The 19081-nt window shown below is 39.5% G+C and overlaps 1 protein-coding gene across 1 annotated transcript in view; it reads right to left on the bottom strand.

Annotated features, from left to right (window-relative positions):
• The window catches only part of LOC134673571 (nephrin-like), a 220784-nt gene extending 202314 nt beyond the window's left edge, over positions 1-18470 (bottom strand). Inside the window, exon 1 of the mRNA XM_063531569.1 lies at positions 18155-18470. Coding sequence (XP_063387639.1) covers positions 18155-18281 — 127 coding nt within the window. The 5' untranslated portion in view covers positions 18282-18470. The remainder of the gene's footprint in view (positions 1-18154) is intronic.
• Positions 18471-19081: the final 611 nt, after the last annotated feature.

Below are 19081 nucleotides of genomic sequence, written 5' to 3'. Positions count from 1 at the left end.
CTTAATAATGCAATAACGGCTTAACGTAACATCCCACCCAACCCCAAATGCACCCAAATGGGTGCAATTCGACAAACAAGTAGCTTAACATTATTAATAAAGCATTAAGGTGAAGTTAGGGTGTATTAAGCTGCATCAAGACGTTAAGGGGCCCACAGATTACCAATTACCAGTTCGCCGGATGATATCAGCCTGTCAGTTGTTCGGAGTTGTCAAATTTTGCGTTTAACTGACAGGCTGTTATCGTCCGTCGAACTGGTAACCAGTGGGCCCCTTTAGCCACGTAAGCTGAAAAGGCCGGTCCTATTCCGGCATCGGACACCGGAGGTTGGTTGTATTTTCTTTAGTATGTCATCTTTTTTAGATTACAGCATTATAATATTTCAATTTGACGATAACGCTTCCCAGAACGTGGAATAAGGAAAGAAAGAATAATAGAAATAAGACATAATAATATATTATTGAATACCAATATAAAGCAAATGAACAGAATATACATACAGCTCATAGTCCAATCATAGATAATGTATGTTATTGTAATATCGTACTATGTATTGGCGACAACGTTTGAGATGGTTATATAGGGAGAAGTTTGTTTACTTTACATATTATGTTAGAATAGCTCACGCGGTATAGGTGTATATCTAATATACCATGTTACATATTGCTTGAGCGCCTACTAGCACTGTAGCATGATGGGGCAGAAAGGTTCTTGAGTATTATCAGTATTAAACGGAACTGTTTTCATTTAAAGTATTTCGGATAAGTCAATATCATACCAACGTTGCTATGATATGCTGCATTCTTTTGTGCTGAGCGTTCCGACTGAACACCTAGCAACCTTCACCAAGGAGGAGTTTTGGCCGAAGGGTGTCAAATTCTGGCGGTTTCGCGGCCAGCTCCCCTGACACTGCGGGGTTGCGAACTGCATCGCAGCCATAATTGTGTTTTTAGTTTTAAGATATATTTTGTAATAATATGTGGGTCGGGCGAACTCAAACAACTCAAAATTACTATAAAACTTATATTTTTGGAAAAAACACAGGAAAATTACACCGTCACATTATGCGTCCGAAATCAGTCTCTCCGAATGCCCGATAACAATTCAAAATCCGCCCACGGCGTTTTGCCATCTCTTTCACACACTCTGACACTCGGCATCATACTCTCTCATTCACACATCATTCATTCAACAGTTCGTTCCATTGCTCACTCGTTCACTCCTTACGTTCCAATCCACGCATCCTACAGATCGGCCGTCCTACTCTTTAGTCTGGCCTCAGGCTATACAAATACAGTCTTTACTCTATACTCTAGTTACAACTTAATTTGAAGCAATAGGAACTATCATGATACTAATCTAGATACAACCGTGAGATCACAAAGCATAGCACATACTAGGTACGTTATCGACATCAGTATTCAGTAATAAACTAAAAGTTATAAGCTTTCTCTTAACATGATTAATCTTTCACATAACTTTGTGTGATACAGCTTCACATTTAATATTTAAGTTTAAGGAACACGTTACACGTTAAACATTTAAATAAAAGGTACATATTACACCTTAGATATTCAAAATCTTGGGCACATCATCAAATTATTGAAACATGGTAAGAAAACATAGTGACAGTGCCCTGCATAGGTATGCACACGTGTGGCGCCCTCTGTCATGGTAACATAAAACATGAAAATCTTACCTGACTTACTCCTCACCAGGCCATGGCTTCATGTTGTCGCAGGAAGTAGTGGTGTTCCCCGGACCTTCGGCTGCGCCGTCCAGTTTCTTCACCTTGTACCGATCACGTCCCATACATCCAACGACTTCATATGGACCTAGGAACTTAGGTTTGAGCTTCATGCCAACACCAAACTGGGTCCTCTTAATAGCGACTCTATCGCCCACAGTATACGGTGTACTAGGCTTCCTTCGCTTATTGTAGGTCCTTCTATTTTCCTCTTGTATTTGTAAAATTTGCTCCTTCGCCTTCTTTCTATTTTCTTCTCTAGCAGCCATAAAACTATCTCTATTCTCTTGCTCTATCAGTTCGTAGATATCATAGTCTTCCTTTATTTTCATTTTCGTACCAATTAGCAACTCAAATGGAGTAGTGTTTATGCTGCGCTGATGGGTACTGTTGATGGCTCGCTGAACTCTACTTACATGGCGGTACCAGTGTGTCGGTTCTTCAATACACAGCTTGGTTAGAACGCTGGTCATCACTTTGTGGAGCCTTTCAACTTGGCCATTGCTCCGAGGTACCCCAGTAGTTATCTTTACATGGTCAATACCTTCGTCTTTGCAGTATTCCTCAAACTGGGAGCCAGTAAAAGCGGTGCCTCTGTCAGTAATGATTCTCGTCGGATTTCCGAAACATTGCTGAAATATCATCATCTTATCTACGGTTTCTTTGGCAGTTGTACTCTTAACTGGGAACAGCCACACAAACTTGGTAAATGCATCCACAATTGTCAAAATGTGGTTATACAGCTTCTTGGTTTCTGTCATTGGTCCAATATGGTCTATATGGAGTGTATCTAGTGGCAACTCCTTCTTATCGATCGGATTCAAGAACCCTTCTAGCTTTCCGCTCTTCTTTTCTGCCAACAGACATGGTATGCATGTGACTATAAACTCTTCTATTTTTCTTTCTAAATTCTTGATGTAATAATCCTTACTAATAAGCTCAATCATTTTCTTTTTTGAAAAATGGCCATTTTCATGTGCTCTCTTTATAATCTCGGATTCCATAGTCTTTGGTACCACGAGATGCTTCTGTACGCCTTTGTAGAGCAAACCATTCTCCAAGTAATAGTCCTGATACTGTGTGTTCGTTTTGAGCACCTCTAGGATCCCTTTCAACCCATCATCATTCTCTTGTGAAGTCTTCAGCCGTTCATGAATCGGCCCGTTACATATTGCCACATATGGGTTTCGGCTGAGTGCATCTACATGCTGCATCTTACTTCCAGCTCTGTGCTCAATTTGAAAATCATACTCCTGCAGCAGTAGTATCCACCTTGCCACTCTCGTTGACATTACTAAGTCTTTCTTATTTAATGTCATTTGAAATGCTTTGCAGTCGGTGACAATCTTGAAGTGTTTTCCATACAGGTAACAGCGAAACTTCTTTACTCCTTCAATTATCGCCAAACCTTCAAGTTCATAGCTGGTATACTTGCTCTCAGCTGGTGTCGTCTTTCTGCTCATGTAATACACAGGATGCAGCTCTGCATCTTCTCCTCTTTGTAACAGTATCGCAGAGATCGCTGCCATCGAGGCATCTGTGTGCATCTCAGTCTGCAGTCTGGGGTTAAATATGCGAAGCACTGGCTGACTCACCAGTCTCCTCTTCAGCTCTTCAAAAGCAGCTCGGCATTCATCATTAAACTCATAACTGTTTTCTCGTCTCAACAGATCCGTCAGTGGTTTCGAAATCATGGCAAAATTCTGTATGTATTTTCGAAAGTAAGATGTTAGTCCTATAAAACTCTGTAATTGCTTAGTATTGGTGGGCACGGGGAATCTGGCAACAGCATCCGTTTTCTCTGGTGAAGGCCACACCTGTCCGTCTTTAATAACATGGCCCAAGTACTCAACTTGTCTTTGAACCAACTGTGACTTCTTCCAATTTATCTCCAGCCCGTACTCAGCCGCCACCTCCAATACTTCCGCCAGTCTGCTCACAGCGTCGTCTTCATTTTCTGCGGGAATGATTATATCATCAATAAAAATAAGTATAATACCCCTAGCAATCAGGTCCCTGAAAATCGCTGTGATAAATCTCGTGAACACTTTTGGACAGATCGAGAGCCCGAAAGGAGCTCGAAGGAACTCGAACTGGCCCGTCATGGTAACAAACGAAGTGTATTTGACAGATTCGTCATCCACAGGCAAATGAAAGTAGCCATTCTTTAAGTCTAAAGTGCTAAACACTTTAGCATTTGCCAGTCTGTCAATATGGTCTTCGATGACTGGGAGCGGATACTCGTCTTTAACAATCTTTTGGTTCAGCCGTCGATAGTCCACACACACCCTCGTACTACCATCTTTCTTTTTTACCAACACTAAAGGGCTTGCATAATCAGAATAACTCACCTGTACTATGCCGTCTTCAACCCACTTAGCTATCTGCTGATCTACCTCATGCTGCTCCGTTGGGGCCAACCTCCTCGGCCGCTGAGCCACAGGGATGTCGTCTTTGAGCACGATCTTGAGCTTGATCGGCGCCTCTTTCGTCTTCATAGGAACATACGACTGCACCATGTTGTTCACCTTTTCCCGTATCGCGGGGCTTACCTCGTTACCCATAACAGAAGGATCATCCACACGTATGGTATACACCCAGCGAATACGCGGTAAAATCAAAACAAACCCGTCTTCCAACACAGTCGTACAATGTTTCAGTAATTCTTGCCCGATAATCATTCTAAACAAGTGAACTGGTAGGTTATCTTTGTCAATAACAAAAAACTTCATGTCGTTGTACCAAAATCCGTCAATTAACAACTTTAACTTAACTTGTTCATAACATTTCACACCACCGCCAAGTCCAGTGATATTATCATCGGGATCGCATTCAACAAGCTCCGGCGCACTTAATTCGCTGTAGCACTCGATCGTTAGAATGTTTATGTCACTACCGGAATCAATTAACGCGATTTCGTCCTTTCCGCACACGGAGATTTGCTTCAACGGCTTGTTATTAATCGTTTTCGGTCTCGTAGTCGTCATAACAGTTGTTAAACACTGGTAATCGTTCGTCGTCGTAGTATTTTCAGCGTCGGCGCAGCTGTCATTGTCGCCGTCCGAAGTGAAGTTCGTGACATTCGCGTGACACATGAAACTCCTTTTCCCACCGCTGGCGGCTCCGGCGTTACTCGGATTCGAGTGAAGTTTTTTCGTGTTGCCAACTTCACTGCTGTTCGCCGCTGCGTTTCCGTCGTCCTTACCGCGTGAATTTGAAATTGTCGCTTGTGGCGTTTTGCACTGCGAAGAAATATGCCCAAAGGAGTTGCACCTGAAGCATTTTAAACCCTTTTCTTTATGCGGACACTCAGTCGATGAATGACTCATTTCTCCACAGCTAAAACATCTTGTAAACGCCAGCCGCCTGCTTGACTTCTCGTGATCTACGTACTTCGGCTTAGCTTCTTTTTCTTTGCTCGAACCAGACATATTTTCTTTAAGTTGCTCGTATATTTTAATCTTCTCTTTTAACTCACTATACGTACTCACGCCGTACAACATGATTTTATTAACTTCTTGGTCTCTTATTCCCTCCACGATGTACTTTATTGCTACGTAGTCGGGCATCTTGCCGCGTTTTCCCAATTCTTTCATTGTAAACATGTATTCTAGGCAGGACTCACTCGGTTTCTTGTACCTGGAGCTCATCAACTCGTGTATCGTCTTAATATCAATCGTATCAGGAAATTCTTTTAGAACTGCAGCTTTAAATTCATCCCAAGTCTTGAATATTCGCTCCGCCCGGAACCATAGTAATGCCGTTCCCGCCAGCGAACGTCTTGCCATCAGCAACTGCTGTAATGAGGTCCATCCGCGGAGCTCCGTACTGTCTTCAACATCCTGGACCCACCTAGCCGCTGGATAGGTCTTGTCCTGACCGGTAAACTTAGGTATGAGGCCTTCGGTGAGATGCAACATACCGCTGCCTGCGCCATGCCACGTATTTGCCGCGAGCTCGTCGTCGTCTTGCCTCCGCCGGTTTTTACGTGGTGTCATCGTCGTCGTCGTTAGTAATCGTCGTTATCGTCGTCGTAAGTCTTTGTAAATCGTCTTCTTGGTAGCGTCTTCGTCAAGGTCAAGTCTTCAAGTCGTCATATTTTCGTCGTAATTCGTCGTCTTCTTAATTTTGAGCCGTTCCCACATCTGCACCTCTAGCACAACTGGCCGCGACAGGCGTGAGAAGTGACAGATCGGCGCGACTTGGCGGCTTGTCGCGTGTTGGCAGCACAACTCACGCGCGAGAGCCGCGACAAACTCGCGATCAGGTGTCACTGTCAGAAAATGACAACGATCGCGACTTTGAACTAAAATCCGTAGCACAACTGGCTATTTTGAGACAAAATATTCTCTCGTCTTTATGTCAATCCGCGAGTCGAAGTCTACGCGACTTTATAACGCGACTCGCTCTCGCGGGTGGTTTGCTTGTACTTTTGTAACTAAACTCATGATAATTATAACTTAAAACAAGTTTCATATATTATGTAATAATATAATTTGTATAATTACTTATTGCCCTAAGGAATAAGGAAGTATGGAACAATCACTAAATGCGCTTTACGCACTCTTATATTGATTATGCACGGTGATACCTACAAGTACCACAACACACCCATCATGTTTACAACTTTAATTTCAAACAGCTAGTTTGTAGGTACTCAATTAAGTAATTAGGTACATATGTAGGATTTTTAAATTTCAATTCAGGTTCGTAAGTTTGTAAAAGTAATCCTAAGACTTCCTTACACAAAACTTTCATCAACCTAACAACGGAGCCCGCTTGCTTGTACATAAATGAAGCCGATGAGGTGGGTAGGTACAAATGTTCAAAACAAACTATCCAACTTATTAAGTAAGCCATAGTCTTAGTAGTAATATTTAGGATCACGGTTAGATGTCTAATTTCAACAATCTCTTACTATTTAGGTACCGTTTGGAACCTTCCTCGACTTCAACAAAACATACCTACATGTGGCCTGTGCCCGCTGCATCGTACTGTAACAGAATGATGTAATACGTGGCTATAACAGGATCATGTCCGGCTCAAAATCATGCTTTGTATGAAATATTATCAGTCATCACCCACTAAACCATTCCGTCCCCTGCCATCACCATACCGTGACGTGACTGGACCGAGCCGACCAACAACATTTTGAAGGAGTTATTACGCTCATGTCATAGTCTGCGTAGGTAGCATAGGTACGGTTATCATATGGTCTACCATATTGAAACTCCTCTAGATCAAACCCGTGTTCTAGATGTTTCACTTCATGTTTGACAGGGCCTGATACGATCATGCTATGATACGTTGCTGTCAGCATTAGGTATGAAGTGGGCCTTGGGGAGCTAATTAATCATGGCTTCTAGGAGTTCTAGGTACTTACCTACCTACTTTATTTTTGTTTCTTTTCAGGTAAAAATACAGGAGAGAAAAAAAAACAATATTTAAATTAATAGTATATTGCTTTGCCTTATATATTCTTGCAATATTCGACTTCTTATTATTAAACCTAATATATATTAACATCTAGAACCACTATAGAGAAATTGTAAGAATCTTCTTTATTACCCTTGAAAAGTATTTTCTCTCTTCCTTTTTCTTCGACATGCGGCGTAGGACAATCACCCTGGAAAGAAAATTGGTTTATAAACAAGACAGTAAAATATGGTCATGACTTCATCGAGGACTATGAAATAAGCTTCTCATATCAATTTGTCAAATCATAAACAGTTAGGTACACAGTACACACACATGCCATCCATTATTGGCACAAGAAAAACTATATGAAACTTATTTGAGAGTTACTGTGGCAGCTTAGTGTACGCCATAACCAATAGGGTTATTATTAATAGTTCACTTCGTCGGTGGTGTTCTTAAAGCTAAAGCGCTTCTCACATCTTAGTTAATTTAGAAAAGGGGACAGCTCCGCGTTTGAAACCTACAAGCTTGCCTAGTGTGTTTCTTTTCCTGAATCTCCACTTCGGGTCCCGTTGGCACGTTCCTGTTAATAATATTTTCCTTTGGGTGCTGGGATATCAATCGTGTCTAGGATAATGCTGAACTAATTCTGAAAAAAAAAACACAATTTACAACAGGAATATGAGAACAAACCCAATAATAGCAATTCCATTATTATAGTTAAGTACTTACAAAAATATTTTATTTAAAAGGTTTATTAAACAGAAATTTTTAAACAATATATATTTTAAGGAATATTATCAATATTAATTATATAAGGCTCTATTACTTACATTTTTTCATATTTTTCCCGTAATTAAATGTTGACAAAATTTGAAAGTTCCTTGACTTTGACAAGAAAAACTTAACCATCGACAAAAAACTAGATTTTTTACCACCAAAGAACGAATGATTTAGCGCATCCCTGGTTTCCGATTCAGTGTTGCCACTTGCAAATATCGATTTGTTTAGACTTTGATTTCGCCGGGTAACACTGACGAGTCGCGCCGCGACTTTGAGTTCTCTACGCGGCTGTTGCAGTCGCGAGTACAAGTTATGCTACGGAAATCGACAGATTTGACAGCCGCGGGAATGGCGACTCGAGTCGCGGTCTAAGTCGCGGATGCAAGATGTGCTAGAGGTGCTGACACCAAAACTGTGGGTCGGGCGAACTCAAACAACTCAAAATTACTATAAAACTTATATTTTTGGAAAAAACACAGGAAAATTACACCGTCACATTATGCGTCCGAAATCAGTCTCTCCGAATGCCCGGTAACAATTCAAAATCCGCCCACGGCGTTTTGCCATCTCTTTCACACACTCTGACACTCGGCATCATACTCTCTCATTCACACATCATTCATTCAACAGTTCGTTCTATTGCTCACTCGTTCACTCCTTACGTTCCAATCCACGCATCCTACATAATATTATGTATGCTAGTTTAAGGTATTTATCTATGGGCCAATAGTTGCCTGAAAATAAATGTTTTCATTTCATTATTCAATTAATTAAATATGAAAGCTAATTGTCAACGTGGTATTTCTTTCAACAATACATAACTAGACATATGGAGGCAATATCACAATCTTACATTTAGGCGAGACAAATAGGGCCTCTTTATAAGTGAGACGTTACAAACACATTAAAGATAAATTCTCTAAAGCGCTGATTATAGTGTCTGTTAGACGAAACTTAATTACCTTCGTTATTTAACGGTTAAATATTTGAATTATGAATTTCAAGATGGCGTATAATTTCCGAGAAGGACGAAGGTTTTATGACCAGTCGGCTATTAAGCTTATTAAAGTCTTAAATCCCCTTTGAAATGGCTATTTATCAAGACCTCTTAGGTCCAATGGGTTATGCCGGGACACAAAAGCGGCGAAATGTGGCCGCACGTTAATGGAAACACATCATTCCCTAAGGCCCAAGAGCCAGCTGGATTGAAGTGCTCAGCGATATTGAACAAAAACTGGGGTCAGTTGCTTGGAAAAAATCTTGGGCAGTCGCGTAAGTAATTAATCGGTGAGGTGGTTACGTTTTACGTCCCAAATTCGGACATTCTATAGGGTCATTTAGACGGCGCGCGAACTAGCATAAATACAAGTTTTTTTTTTATGATTTAGGAGATAAAGGATTCGGTGGGAGATTGCGCCGGACAACTGGCGTGTACATGTGTGGGACGCCAAAACTCATTTTGGGTCGCTGCTGACGTAAGTACTAATATCGTCACCCATGGACAACTCCAGACGGGTGTGTGTTGCCGGCCTTTAAGATGGGAGTACACTCTTTTCTAGAATAGGAATGAATTGTCGCCCACGGTATTTCCGGATAGACGTGTCTATATCTGGAAATACCGCAGGCGACAGTTCCACAGCTTAGCTCACCAATATTGAACAAAAACAGGCTAGGATTCGTTGATAAAAAAATCTTAGGTGATCGGCTAATAGATGGTAACGAAAATAGGATATTATAATGCGGCTACTCATGCGAGGTGGATGACGAGCGTGAATGTGTTAACACTAAAAAAAGTTTGCACTATTTTCCTTGTCATGTCACGCTTTTCGCGCGAGTGTGTAAACGAGTTCTTACAGAAATAAAAATAAAAATTGACACTCTTGTGGATAACAACAGCTTGTTTGCATAAAAGTTTTAATTAATCACAGAGATATATGGAAAAATACCCATTTAATACTCTTTTTATGATAAGCAAACTAGTAGACAAAACTCCTGATGGTAAAAAATTACCGTCTCCCATGGACACCCGCAACAAGTGCGTTGCTGGCCTTGGAGATAGGAGTACGCTATTTTCTTGAAAGTTTTCTCATCTTCATCTCCCCCAGTGAGGCTCCTTCCACCTGCCCCCTCATAGGTACTACTAACACACAAATAAATGCCCCTACCAGGATTCGTTGGTAATTAGGTCACTGCCACTAGACTATGAGGCCGTCAAATTCATCCCCATATTTCCTCAGATCATAATACATAATTATCTTCATTAATGAAGCATGGAAATGACATGTAAAACAAATAATAAATTGAATGTAGTAAATTTTTTTATTGGCCTGTATTTCATTTATTTTATTTTATTTTAATTTAACGATCCTTATGAGATGAGATATCCGTGCTTATATTATTTGACATGACATTGTTAATAATTTAGTTAATTAATTGATTGCTTGTAATATAAATTCGTATAGATTAGTGTAAAATAATTTATATTGTAATTTCATATTATGAAATATACAGGATGATTCAGGAGACGTGAGCAGGACTAACACTACGCATTTCGTAAATTATAAGCAACTGTTTCGTATCAGTATTAGTGAGATTAACGTTAATTTTCTAGTCGTGTTGAAAAAAAAAGTTATTAATTTATTTACGACATGCATGGTCAATTGGTCACCCTACTATTAGAATACTAAAGTACCGATATTATGTGTCAAATTGAATGTCATCATCACGGTCTGGTTACTTTTGATAACTCGTATCTCACTCAAGTTTGACAGTTTATTTTGTTCGTAATCATAATGCTGTCATTACGGTTAAAGAGGTTTTATGTTTATTAATTAGGTCTTGTAGGGTGACCATGATTGTAGAGAATTAAATTTGCCCTCAACAATAAGTTAAAAAATAGTAAAAAGTGTGGTTGTTTCACCTAAATACAACGGTGAGCGATCAATTGTCAGTTACTGAGTGTGCAGGGTTAGTCCTGCTCACGTCTCATGAATCACCCTGTATAAATCTAAATTTAAATCATACCGTTTACGTCATAACATTTCCGACTGATTACTCTAAGTAGGTATGTACTAATAGATCATTTCTCGGGAAATGGTCGTGATTGCACTCGGCATTTTGCGTTAATGCCTCGTAATACCGTTGCCGTGGCGCCTTGCAAATAGCACATAATTATCTTAATGTCGATTCCTCATTTATTGACCGAGCGAAAGAAAAGGTGTTCCATTAAAATTATTTCGTATGTCCGGATATTACGTAGCATTTCTCAACCGATTCTCGTGAAATTTGGTGACCATGTTCGTTAAATTTATGTACTGTACTCAATTTAGACCAAGAATTGCTATTAAAGAACAGCAGGTTAAAGAAATGAGTTAACCATTAATATGTATGTGTAAAATCATGGGACCTAACAGGGTATCTAGTTGACTAGTTGACTAGACGTTGGCGTGGAGCTGAAGTGAACACGTAGAGGCCCTTTAGACAATTTAATGTGATATAAGGGGTACAAAGAGCGGATGCTGCCCTTGCCCGTGTCATGGGACGTACGTAGCGGCAACACCCGCCAGGGTGTATGAACTTTTGAGAGTTGATGGAATCTAAAACGGACTAGGTTATTGGGTGAATGCGATGGACTAATTACTATGCTATGAAATGAAATGCTATGGTATGAAAAACTGCTGCCATATCCATCTCATCCACGTGATACTCTCACTGAACTCACGTCACTGATCTCTCGTGAGCTGTCACTTTTTAACACCGTGGGATAGAATTTTATAATGATTACCAGTGATACTTCGTTACAAGGCATTTTTATGGGACATTTTTTACACAAATTGACTAAGCCCTAATACGGTAAGCTCAAGAAGGCTTGTGTTGTGGGTCCTCAGACAACGATATACAATAATACATAGAAAACAACCATGATTGGGGACCAATATCTGTATATCTGTATCTGTATATTATTATCATATTTATGCTAGGATAGTCAAAGCAGAAACTATAATAATACCTACCACCGCATCGCAAACTATGTCACTGCAGAAAAACTGCAAATAACTTGCGTTAGAACACATTTCATAAGAACTTATTAAACTTCAAAACTATGAAGTTTGTTGTCGACTGACTATGAGTGCACTGGTGAGTCCATAACTTCATTTTATTATCCGATCGTAGATAGGAAAGAAAAGGGAGTAGATTTCACACCCAATACGGAAAACCGTTCGTTATCTTAGATTCCCCGCTTATAGAAAGCAGTTCATTTGAATGATCGCATCGGTGGTCTTTCAACCCAGAGGTAGCGGGTTCAAGCCCCGGCTTTAAGTGAGTTTTTCGGAACTTATGTATGAAATTTTAATTGATATTTTACCAGTTGCTTTTTGGTAAAGGAAATAATCGTGAGAAAACCGGACCACCCAAAATGGGACCACCCAATATCGCCTAGTTTCCCCTCTGGGTCTGAGTCGCTTTCGTAAAAACTAGTGCCTACGTCAATTCTTGGGATTCATTGTCATGCGGACCCCAGCCTGGCAAAATGCCGGGACAACGCGAAAAAAATTACTATGTATAATGTATCCAGATCCAGCTAGTTAAGTCGCATATTTTTCTTAGGCCCAGTTGCACCATCCCACTAACCCGGGGTTAAGCGGTTTAACCGTCAACCCAGTGTCGAATTGTACTGGTAATCATGGTAACTCCAGGTTTAACCGGTTAACCCCGGGTTAGTGGAATGGTGCAAGTGGGTCTTAAAGTATTACATAATATATTGGCTGTACTTCATATTGGCAAAAATAACCCTAAGCACACATATAATATTGGCTCCAAAAGTTTACAGAGTGTTGCTTCCCAGCGCGATCTTGGTGTAGTTGTAACTAACAATCTTAAATGGGAGGAACATATTTTAGGGTTTACCAAAAAGGCAAATTCGGTTTTATACATGATCAGGAAAGCTTTTCGTTACATAGACAAGAATCTCTTTATTAAGCTATATAAGACATATGTAAGACCCTTACTGGAATATGCCTTCCAAATTTGGAATCCATATTTTAAAAAAGATATAATTCTTATTGAAAAAGTCCAAAGAAGAGCCACAAAATTGGTACCGTCTCTTCGTAACCAACCATATGAAGATAGACTAAAGGAATTGGGCCTGACAACCTTGGAACAGCGAAGGCAACGCGGTGACCTGATAGAAACGTATAAAATACTCACAGGACACTACAACGTACCCGGGTTAAGCGATATTTTTACTCGCAACATAAATGACAGACTGAGAGGACACTCTCTGAAACTAACACGGACGCAGAGTAGTAGCAACCCCAGACGACACTTCCTGTCTAACCGCGTAGTGAAAGTGTGGAACAGTTTACCCAAGTCAGTGATCAGTGCACCTTCGATAAACTCTTTTAAAAACAAACTCGATGAACATTTTCGTAGACTACAAAACACAAGTGGACATTGATGTGCACGTATCAGCTTTAAGCTGCCTGTGCATTTACATATAATATAATATAATATAATAATATAATATGTTCTTATCTAGAAGAAAGAAGATACCTGCTAATGGGGTTCGTGCTAATAACACTTTATATTAGGTGTAACACAATCTGGTTAGCCACTCAAGTTAAAACAGCGTCGCAAAACTCTTAATTCTTTTGTCCCTTTTGTTGGACTTGGAACACAAACTAAGAGACCTGTCACGTTAAGACTTTACTTACAAAAGTTCAACCATTAGGATTTTATAGGAGCCAGATTGTCTCATATCTCGACATCATACTAACTTTGTGGCCACAATGTAAAGAAAAACTAAAAGGTCTTTATGTAACTGTCGACTCTTTGCTTCCTTGAATAAGGTTGGGATTCGAATGGACACGAAATCTTATTTTGGTTACCTAACGAAGGGAGTGTTATTGAATTCTCGAATACATAATATCACATCTATGTACTTAGGATTTCATGTTTTTTTGATTGCTAACCGAATTTCAGCTTGTTTTTTCTTCGAAAATATTGGGGTCTCTTGGGATTATTGAAAAAGCTTAGAGCTTAGATGTTATTTCAACTTTATTTCCAGAAATAGTAGAAAATAGAACGTTTATTGCATTTGCAGGGAATGATTTGATAAAGACGGATTTATTTTACTTTTGTAGCAAAATAACGAATTAAGTACATTAGCCCCAGATGTTGGGGTTTTCCAGTCGATATTGGCGGAACCCCTATCTAAACATGCGAAGTTCGTGTACCATTTCTTTGATATCTAGCAACACTAATGTAATGTAGAGTAATGTAATGTAGAGGCCCAACGGAGCCGACATGTCCCATAGATAAAGGTTCCTTCTAAATACGTAGATAAAAAAAAAAGTACATTACCCTTTCTCCATAAATAAATATTACTTTGTAAATGATTAGTTTTTATATATTAGCTATATGTGTCTTTTATTCGGTTATTTATTTAAGATAATTTGTAGAAATACGAAGTCTGCAATTCTTTTCTACGAGAATTTACAGCCAGCGAAAAATTAAAGTCATCTCCTCCTAGCCGATTTCGGCCACAGCGACTGCGTTCTACCGCTGAGAGCGTCGCTGGTGCGAGTGGTGCGCTCTCAGGTGAGTCAGGTAACTGACATACTTACATAGCAGGTACTGACTAGGTATAACTACTTTGATAAAACTTAAAAGCGCTAAACGTCAAGCGGAAATTCAGAATCAAAACTTGAAAAACATGGTGCCGTTACAAAATACGTAAAACGGTCTCTGAGAAAAACGCATTTAAATAACTGATTTGCAAGACCGAAGTGATCCCATAAGTGTTCCGTGAACAAAGTTTTGCACGGAATAGGTACTAAAAACCATGTAATGTTATGATATATTATACAATACACTCAACTCATAACCTTCAAAACTCAAATATATTTGTGCTGATAACAAAAACAAACTCCTACTCATGCCAATTCTGTATCGTTTCGTACCTATTTAAGTTATAATTTATTCTCATTCTTTCGTGAAGTTGCGGGAAACCTTAATACACCTAATATGCTAATACTTGCAAAGTTCACCAGCGAACGGACTTAAATTATAACTTCTAAATTAAAAATGAGCTCAGCTTAGTACAGCTAGCTCTGATGGTGGTATAATAAGTTAGTAATTTTATTAGTTTCCATAATTATGCAGTTTTCTAGCCACAATTAAGGCTGTTCTCGGGTAGTTAAAAGTTTAGCTGGGTGAATAGGAGGTATACTATATCTTAGTAACTTAAACATACTGCCTTAACCCATTTTTTAACAATTTTTCACACACATTAAAATATGACATTGATGCATCAAGGCGCGGCGGTTTGTTAACAAGGGCCTACTTAGAGGCTGTCCATAAATTACGTCATCGATTTTTGACGATTTTTACCCCCCCCCCCCCCTAAAATCATCCAAAAATCATACTCAAAGGTTAACTGGAACACTGGAAGAGACCCCTTAAAGGGATAAGATCGCCTTTGTACTAATGACGAATGTTATTTTTCCTGTTTTGTTTTGTTTTTTTGTACAATAAAGTGTTTTACTACTACTACTACTACTTCGAATGACCCCGTTCGATGCCGTCCGATGTCCAGACCCCCCCCCTAATTTGTAATGACGTAATTTATGAAGCCCCTTACCGGGAAACGCGAAAATCGAAATTTAGTTACATAACTAGATAATTTAGGCAGATGCCTCCTTATCGCTCGAATATACGAGATTGATGGAGAGGTTAGATAACGAAGTTTCAATTTTCTTGTTTCTCAGTAGACCCCCAGATTGTGACGGATTGTGATAGTGGCGCCCCGTACGGAGAGTTTGGCGTAAAATTCCCTATTATATGACATTTGTATCATATTCATATACCTTATCTCACTTGCCGAGACGCTGCGAAAAGTCACGTGAGTATTTCCATAAATTATAAGTTTCGATTGGCGTTATATATCAACGATTGTAATCTTGGCTAGCCCCCCAGGACGTTTTCCTCGTCAATCGTTTTTGGCGTAGGTACCTATTTTAAATTTTCCGTCACGCCCGGCAACGGCAAAGTGACGTTTTTGTTTGAAAAAACGTCACTTTTGACACTGACATATCTTCTCTACATCTATTTACTGACGTATCCTAAAGTTCGAATTGGGCCGAATGCCTAATTCATTTGCCGAATCGAGCCGTAAGTACCCAATTATTGATCACAATATGCTACTGCCATGCTAGCGTCATCTGGCGTCTTATGAGACCATCGAGTTAAGATTAATATACATGATGCTTGACGTTGAAAACTGCCTACGTAAGACCGTTCAAATACGCTGATATACTGCCGTATTCGAACTTCAAGATATTCACAAGAGACGACACGTACTAGATCCATTCTAGATACGTTATAGTTTAGATATCAACTAGTTCTCTTTTGCAGCGCAATTCGGGCAACCAATGTCACTTTTACGTTAGATAGAGTAAGATATCTATTAAGCTGCCCAGGACCGGAGTCAGTGGAAGAAAAAGATTCGAGCCCTACACCCCAGCAGGGGGTAACAGGATGGAAAGAAGAGAAGAAGATATCTATTAGATGTGAATTGGATCTCTAAGTCATATCCTGTGGAAATCGTTCAATAGTATCTCCAGAATCGCGCAAATGTCGAATTTGACAGGTTAGATCTTAAACATATCGTTATCGTATCTTGGTGATGTATAAAAAATATCTAATAGATATCTATTTCAAAATCCGAATCGGGCCCATAAGCGCTTCCTTGTATTTTATTTCGTGCTGCCCAGATGTACAGTCACCTGCAAATATGTTACACATCGAAGGCCGCAAAAATATCTGACACGATCTTATTTGTAGAGCCATAAAAGCGTGTCAGATATTTTTGCAGCCTTCGAAGAGTAACATATTTGAGCAGATCAAGATATGAATAGGCATATATTCAATAAGCAAAGAAACAAAAGACAATCAAAATTATCTGAACATGCGCTCTAATACCTTGGAGATAGAGTCGTGTTCAGATATTAACGAGAACCTTGCCTAGCCATCAAGCCGGAGGGCATTCGAGCTACGTTTGCCAAGACTTGGTTTCCAATCTTAGATAGGGTTACCGTATGTCGGGAATTTTCCGGACATGGCCAGACATTGGATTTCAGGGGGAAAAATTTAATGTCATGTCGGGAAATCCTATTTCGGTAAACTCAATCATTCATTATTTCCCCATATAAGTACATATCAGGTGACAAGTAACCACCAACACCTAGTCTAGAAACTAGACTAAGAGACTAAAATTTTATTTATAAGATATAATATATATTTATAAAAATAGGCCTACTTTTTAATATTATTTCAATAATGTATAGTAGGTAAGAGGCTGTCTATAAATTACGTCATCGATTTTTGACGATTTTTGACCCCCCCTCCCTAAAATCATCCAAAAATCATGCTGCGAATCACGTTTCCTCCTACGACATGCTACCATCATCCGATGTCCAGACCCCCCCCCCCCTAATTTGAACTGACGTAATTTATGAATAGCCCCTAAGTACCTACATATCCTACTGTTATTTCAATGGACTGTACCCGTAGTTTACTCGTAAATTTCATTAGATACCGTGACGTAAAGTAGGTACGCGTGCGTTAATTGTCATTTTGTATGAGATTTTGAGTTTCCAAAACGACCCGCTTGGCGCGCTGTTCAAAATCCCATACAAAAATAGACATAACGCAAACGCGAACGCTCGTCAAGCTATCGAATGAAATTTACACTAGGAGTTCAGCATTTTCTCTAAAATTCAAATACGTCAATACTGATTATAGAAATCTAAAATAACGAATGTCACGGTTAATAATCCTTTGATTGACGCAGAGCTATACAAAACAATTAACAAAGTTAAGCTTTCACAGAATTGTAGACTAAATCCGCACCAGTAAATAATTACTAAATATTAATTACCTACTATAGTCGGACCGAAAAAAGTCTGCAGCAGATTTGATAGCCCACGCAGTGCAAGTGTCATTTATACGTCATAATTTCATAGAAGTTGGACGTTTAAAATAACACTTTCACTGCGTGGGCTCTCAAATCCGCTGCAGACTATTCTTGGTCTGACTCTAGCGAATATGAAATAAGCGCGAATTATATGCCAATTCTTAAACAATAGGCTTTGTAAAATTAAAAATTAATTATCTCTTCTTATATCTATGTAATTAGCACTAACCTGGCTTGTCCAGGTCACTAATAAACTCCTCGGTTTCCACATATCCCAATACCCTGGTCACTAAAATCACCAAAATTAAGAGTGGTAAACACCCCCCTCTCGTCAAAAACACTTTTATGTCACACATCTAATCCACTCTATGACACTCTTTTAAAAACACTATTTTACATATATTTTCTCTTATTTATTTTGGTAAAACAAAATCGCATTGCAAATGGAAATTTATCGTATCGTACACCGAAACCGAAAAACCGCAACCATCAATCACTTTCTGTCAAGTTAACACTTTGATTTATTTGAAAATTTTAACTGAATCAGTATTTTAATTTCTTGAAAATTACCCTTGATTTTTTTATTATACTTGCCTGATTAATTGATATTTAAATTCATAGTCACAAGCACTTGGTAGTGTTCGTACCGGCACGCATAACGAATATTTCTTCTAATTCGACGCGACGGGGTGCGTGCGTTCTCCGCCAGGCCGCGCGGCACACTGATCGGAAACCAATTGAAGCGAAGAACCAACGTTCAAAATTTCGAAAACCAACGCATTAGGTACGCGTTCGGTTTTTGAATTTTTTTGATACTTTTTATTGTAAACTACCCGTGCCGTTCTTAAGCTAAGTCCAGACCAGATGAACGCGCGTTAGCGCGCGATGTCGCGCGATTCAGGTTCAGATGACGGCGGCGGCAGCATGCACGCACGAGGTACAGATTACAGATGTAGTGCATAATGGTAACATTCCATTTCTAACCGCAGCTGCACTACCGGTACTGAACGCGTCGCTGTCACTGTCAATTTCCATAGTAAAATGAACAGTAGTGCAGCTGTCGTTGGAAACTGACTGTCACCTTAATTGTTTTCCTTCGTATTTTTTCGGAAGCATTCGTATTTGTCATGCTACTTCAGTCAACGTCAGTAGTTTT

The sequence above is a fragment of the Cydia fagiglandana genome, chromosome 18, assembly GCF_963556715.1.
Source record: "Cydia fagiglandana chromosome 18, ilCydFagi1.1, whole genome shotgun sequence".
NCBI classification, from domain to species: domain Eukaryota; kingdom Metazoa; phylum Arthropoda; class Insecta; order Lepidoptera; family Tortricidae; genus Cydia; species Cydia fagiglandana.
Note: the sequence above shows the minus strand (reverse complement) of the source record. Positions and strands in the feature narration are given on the sequence as shown.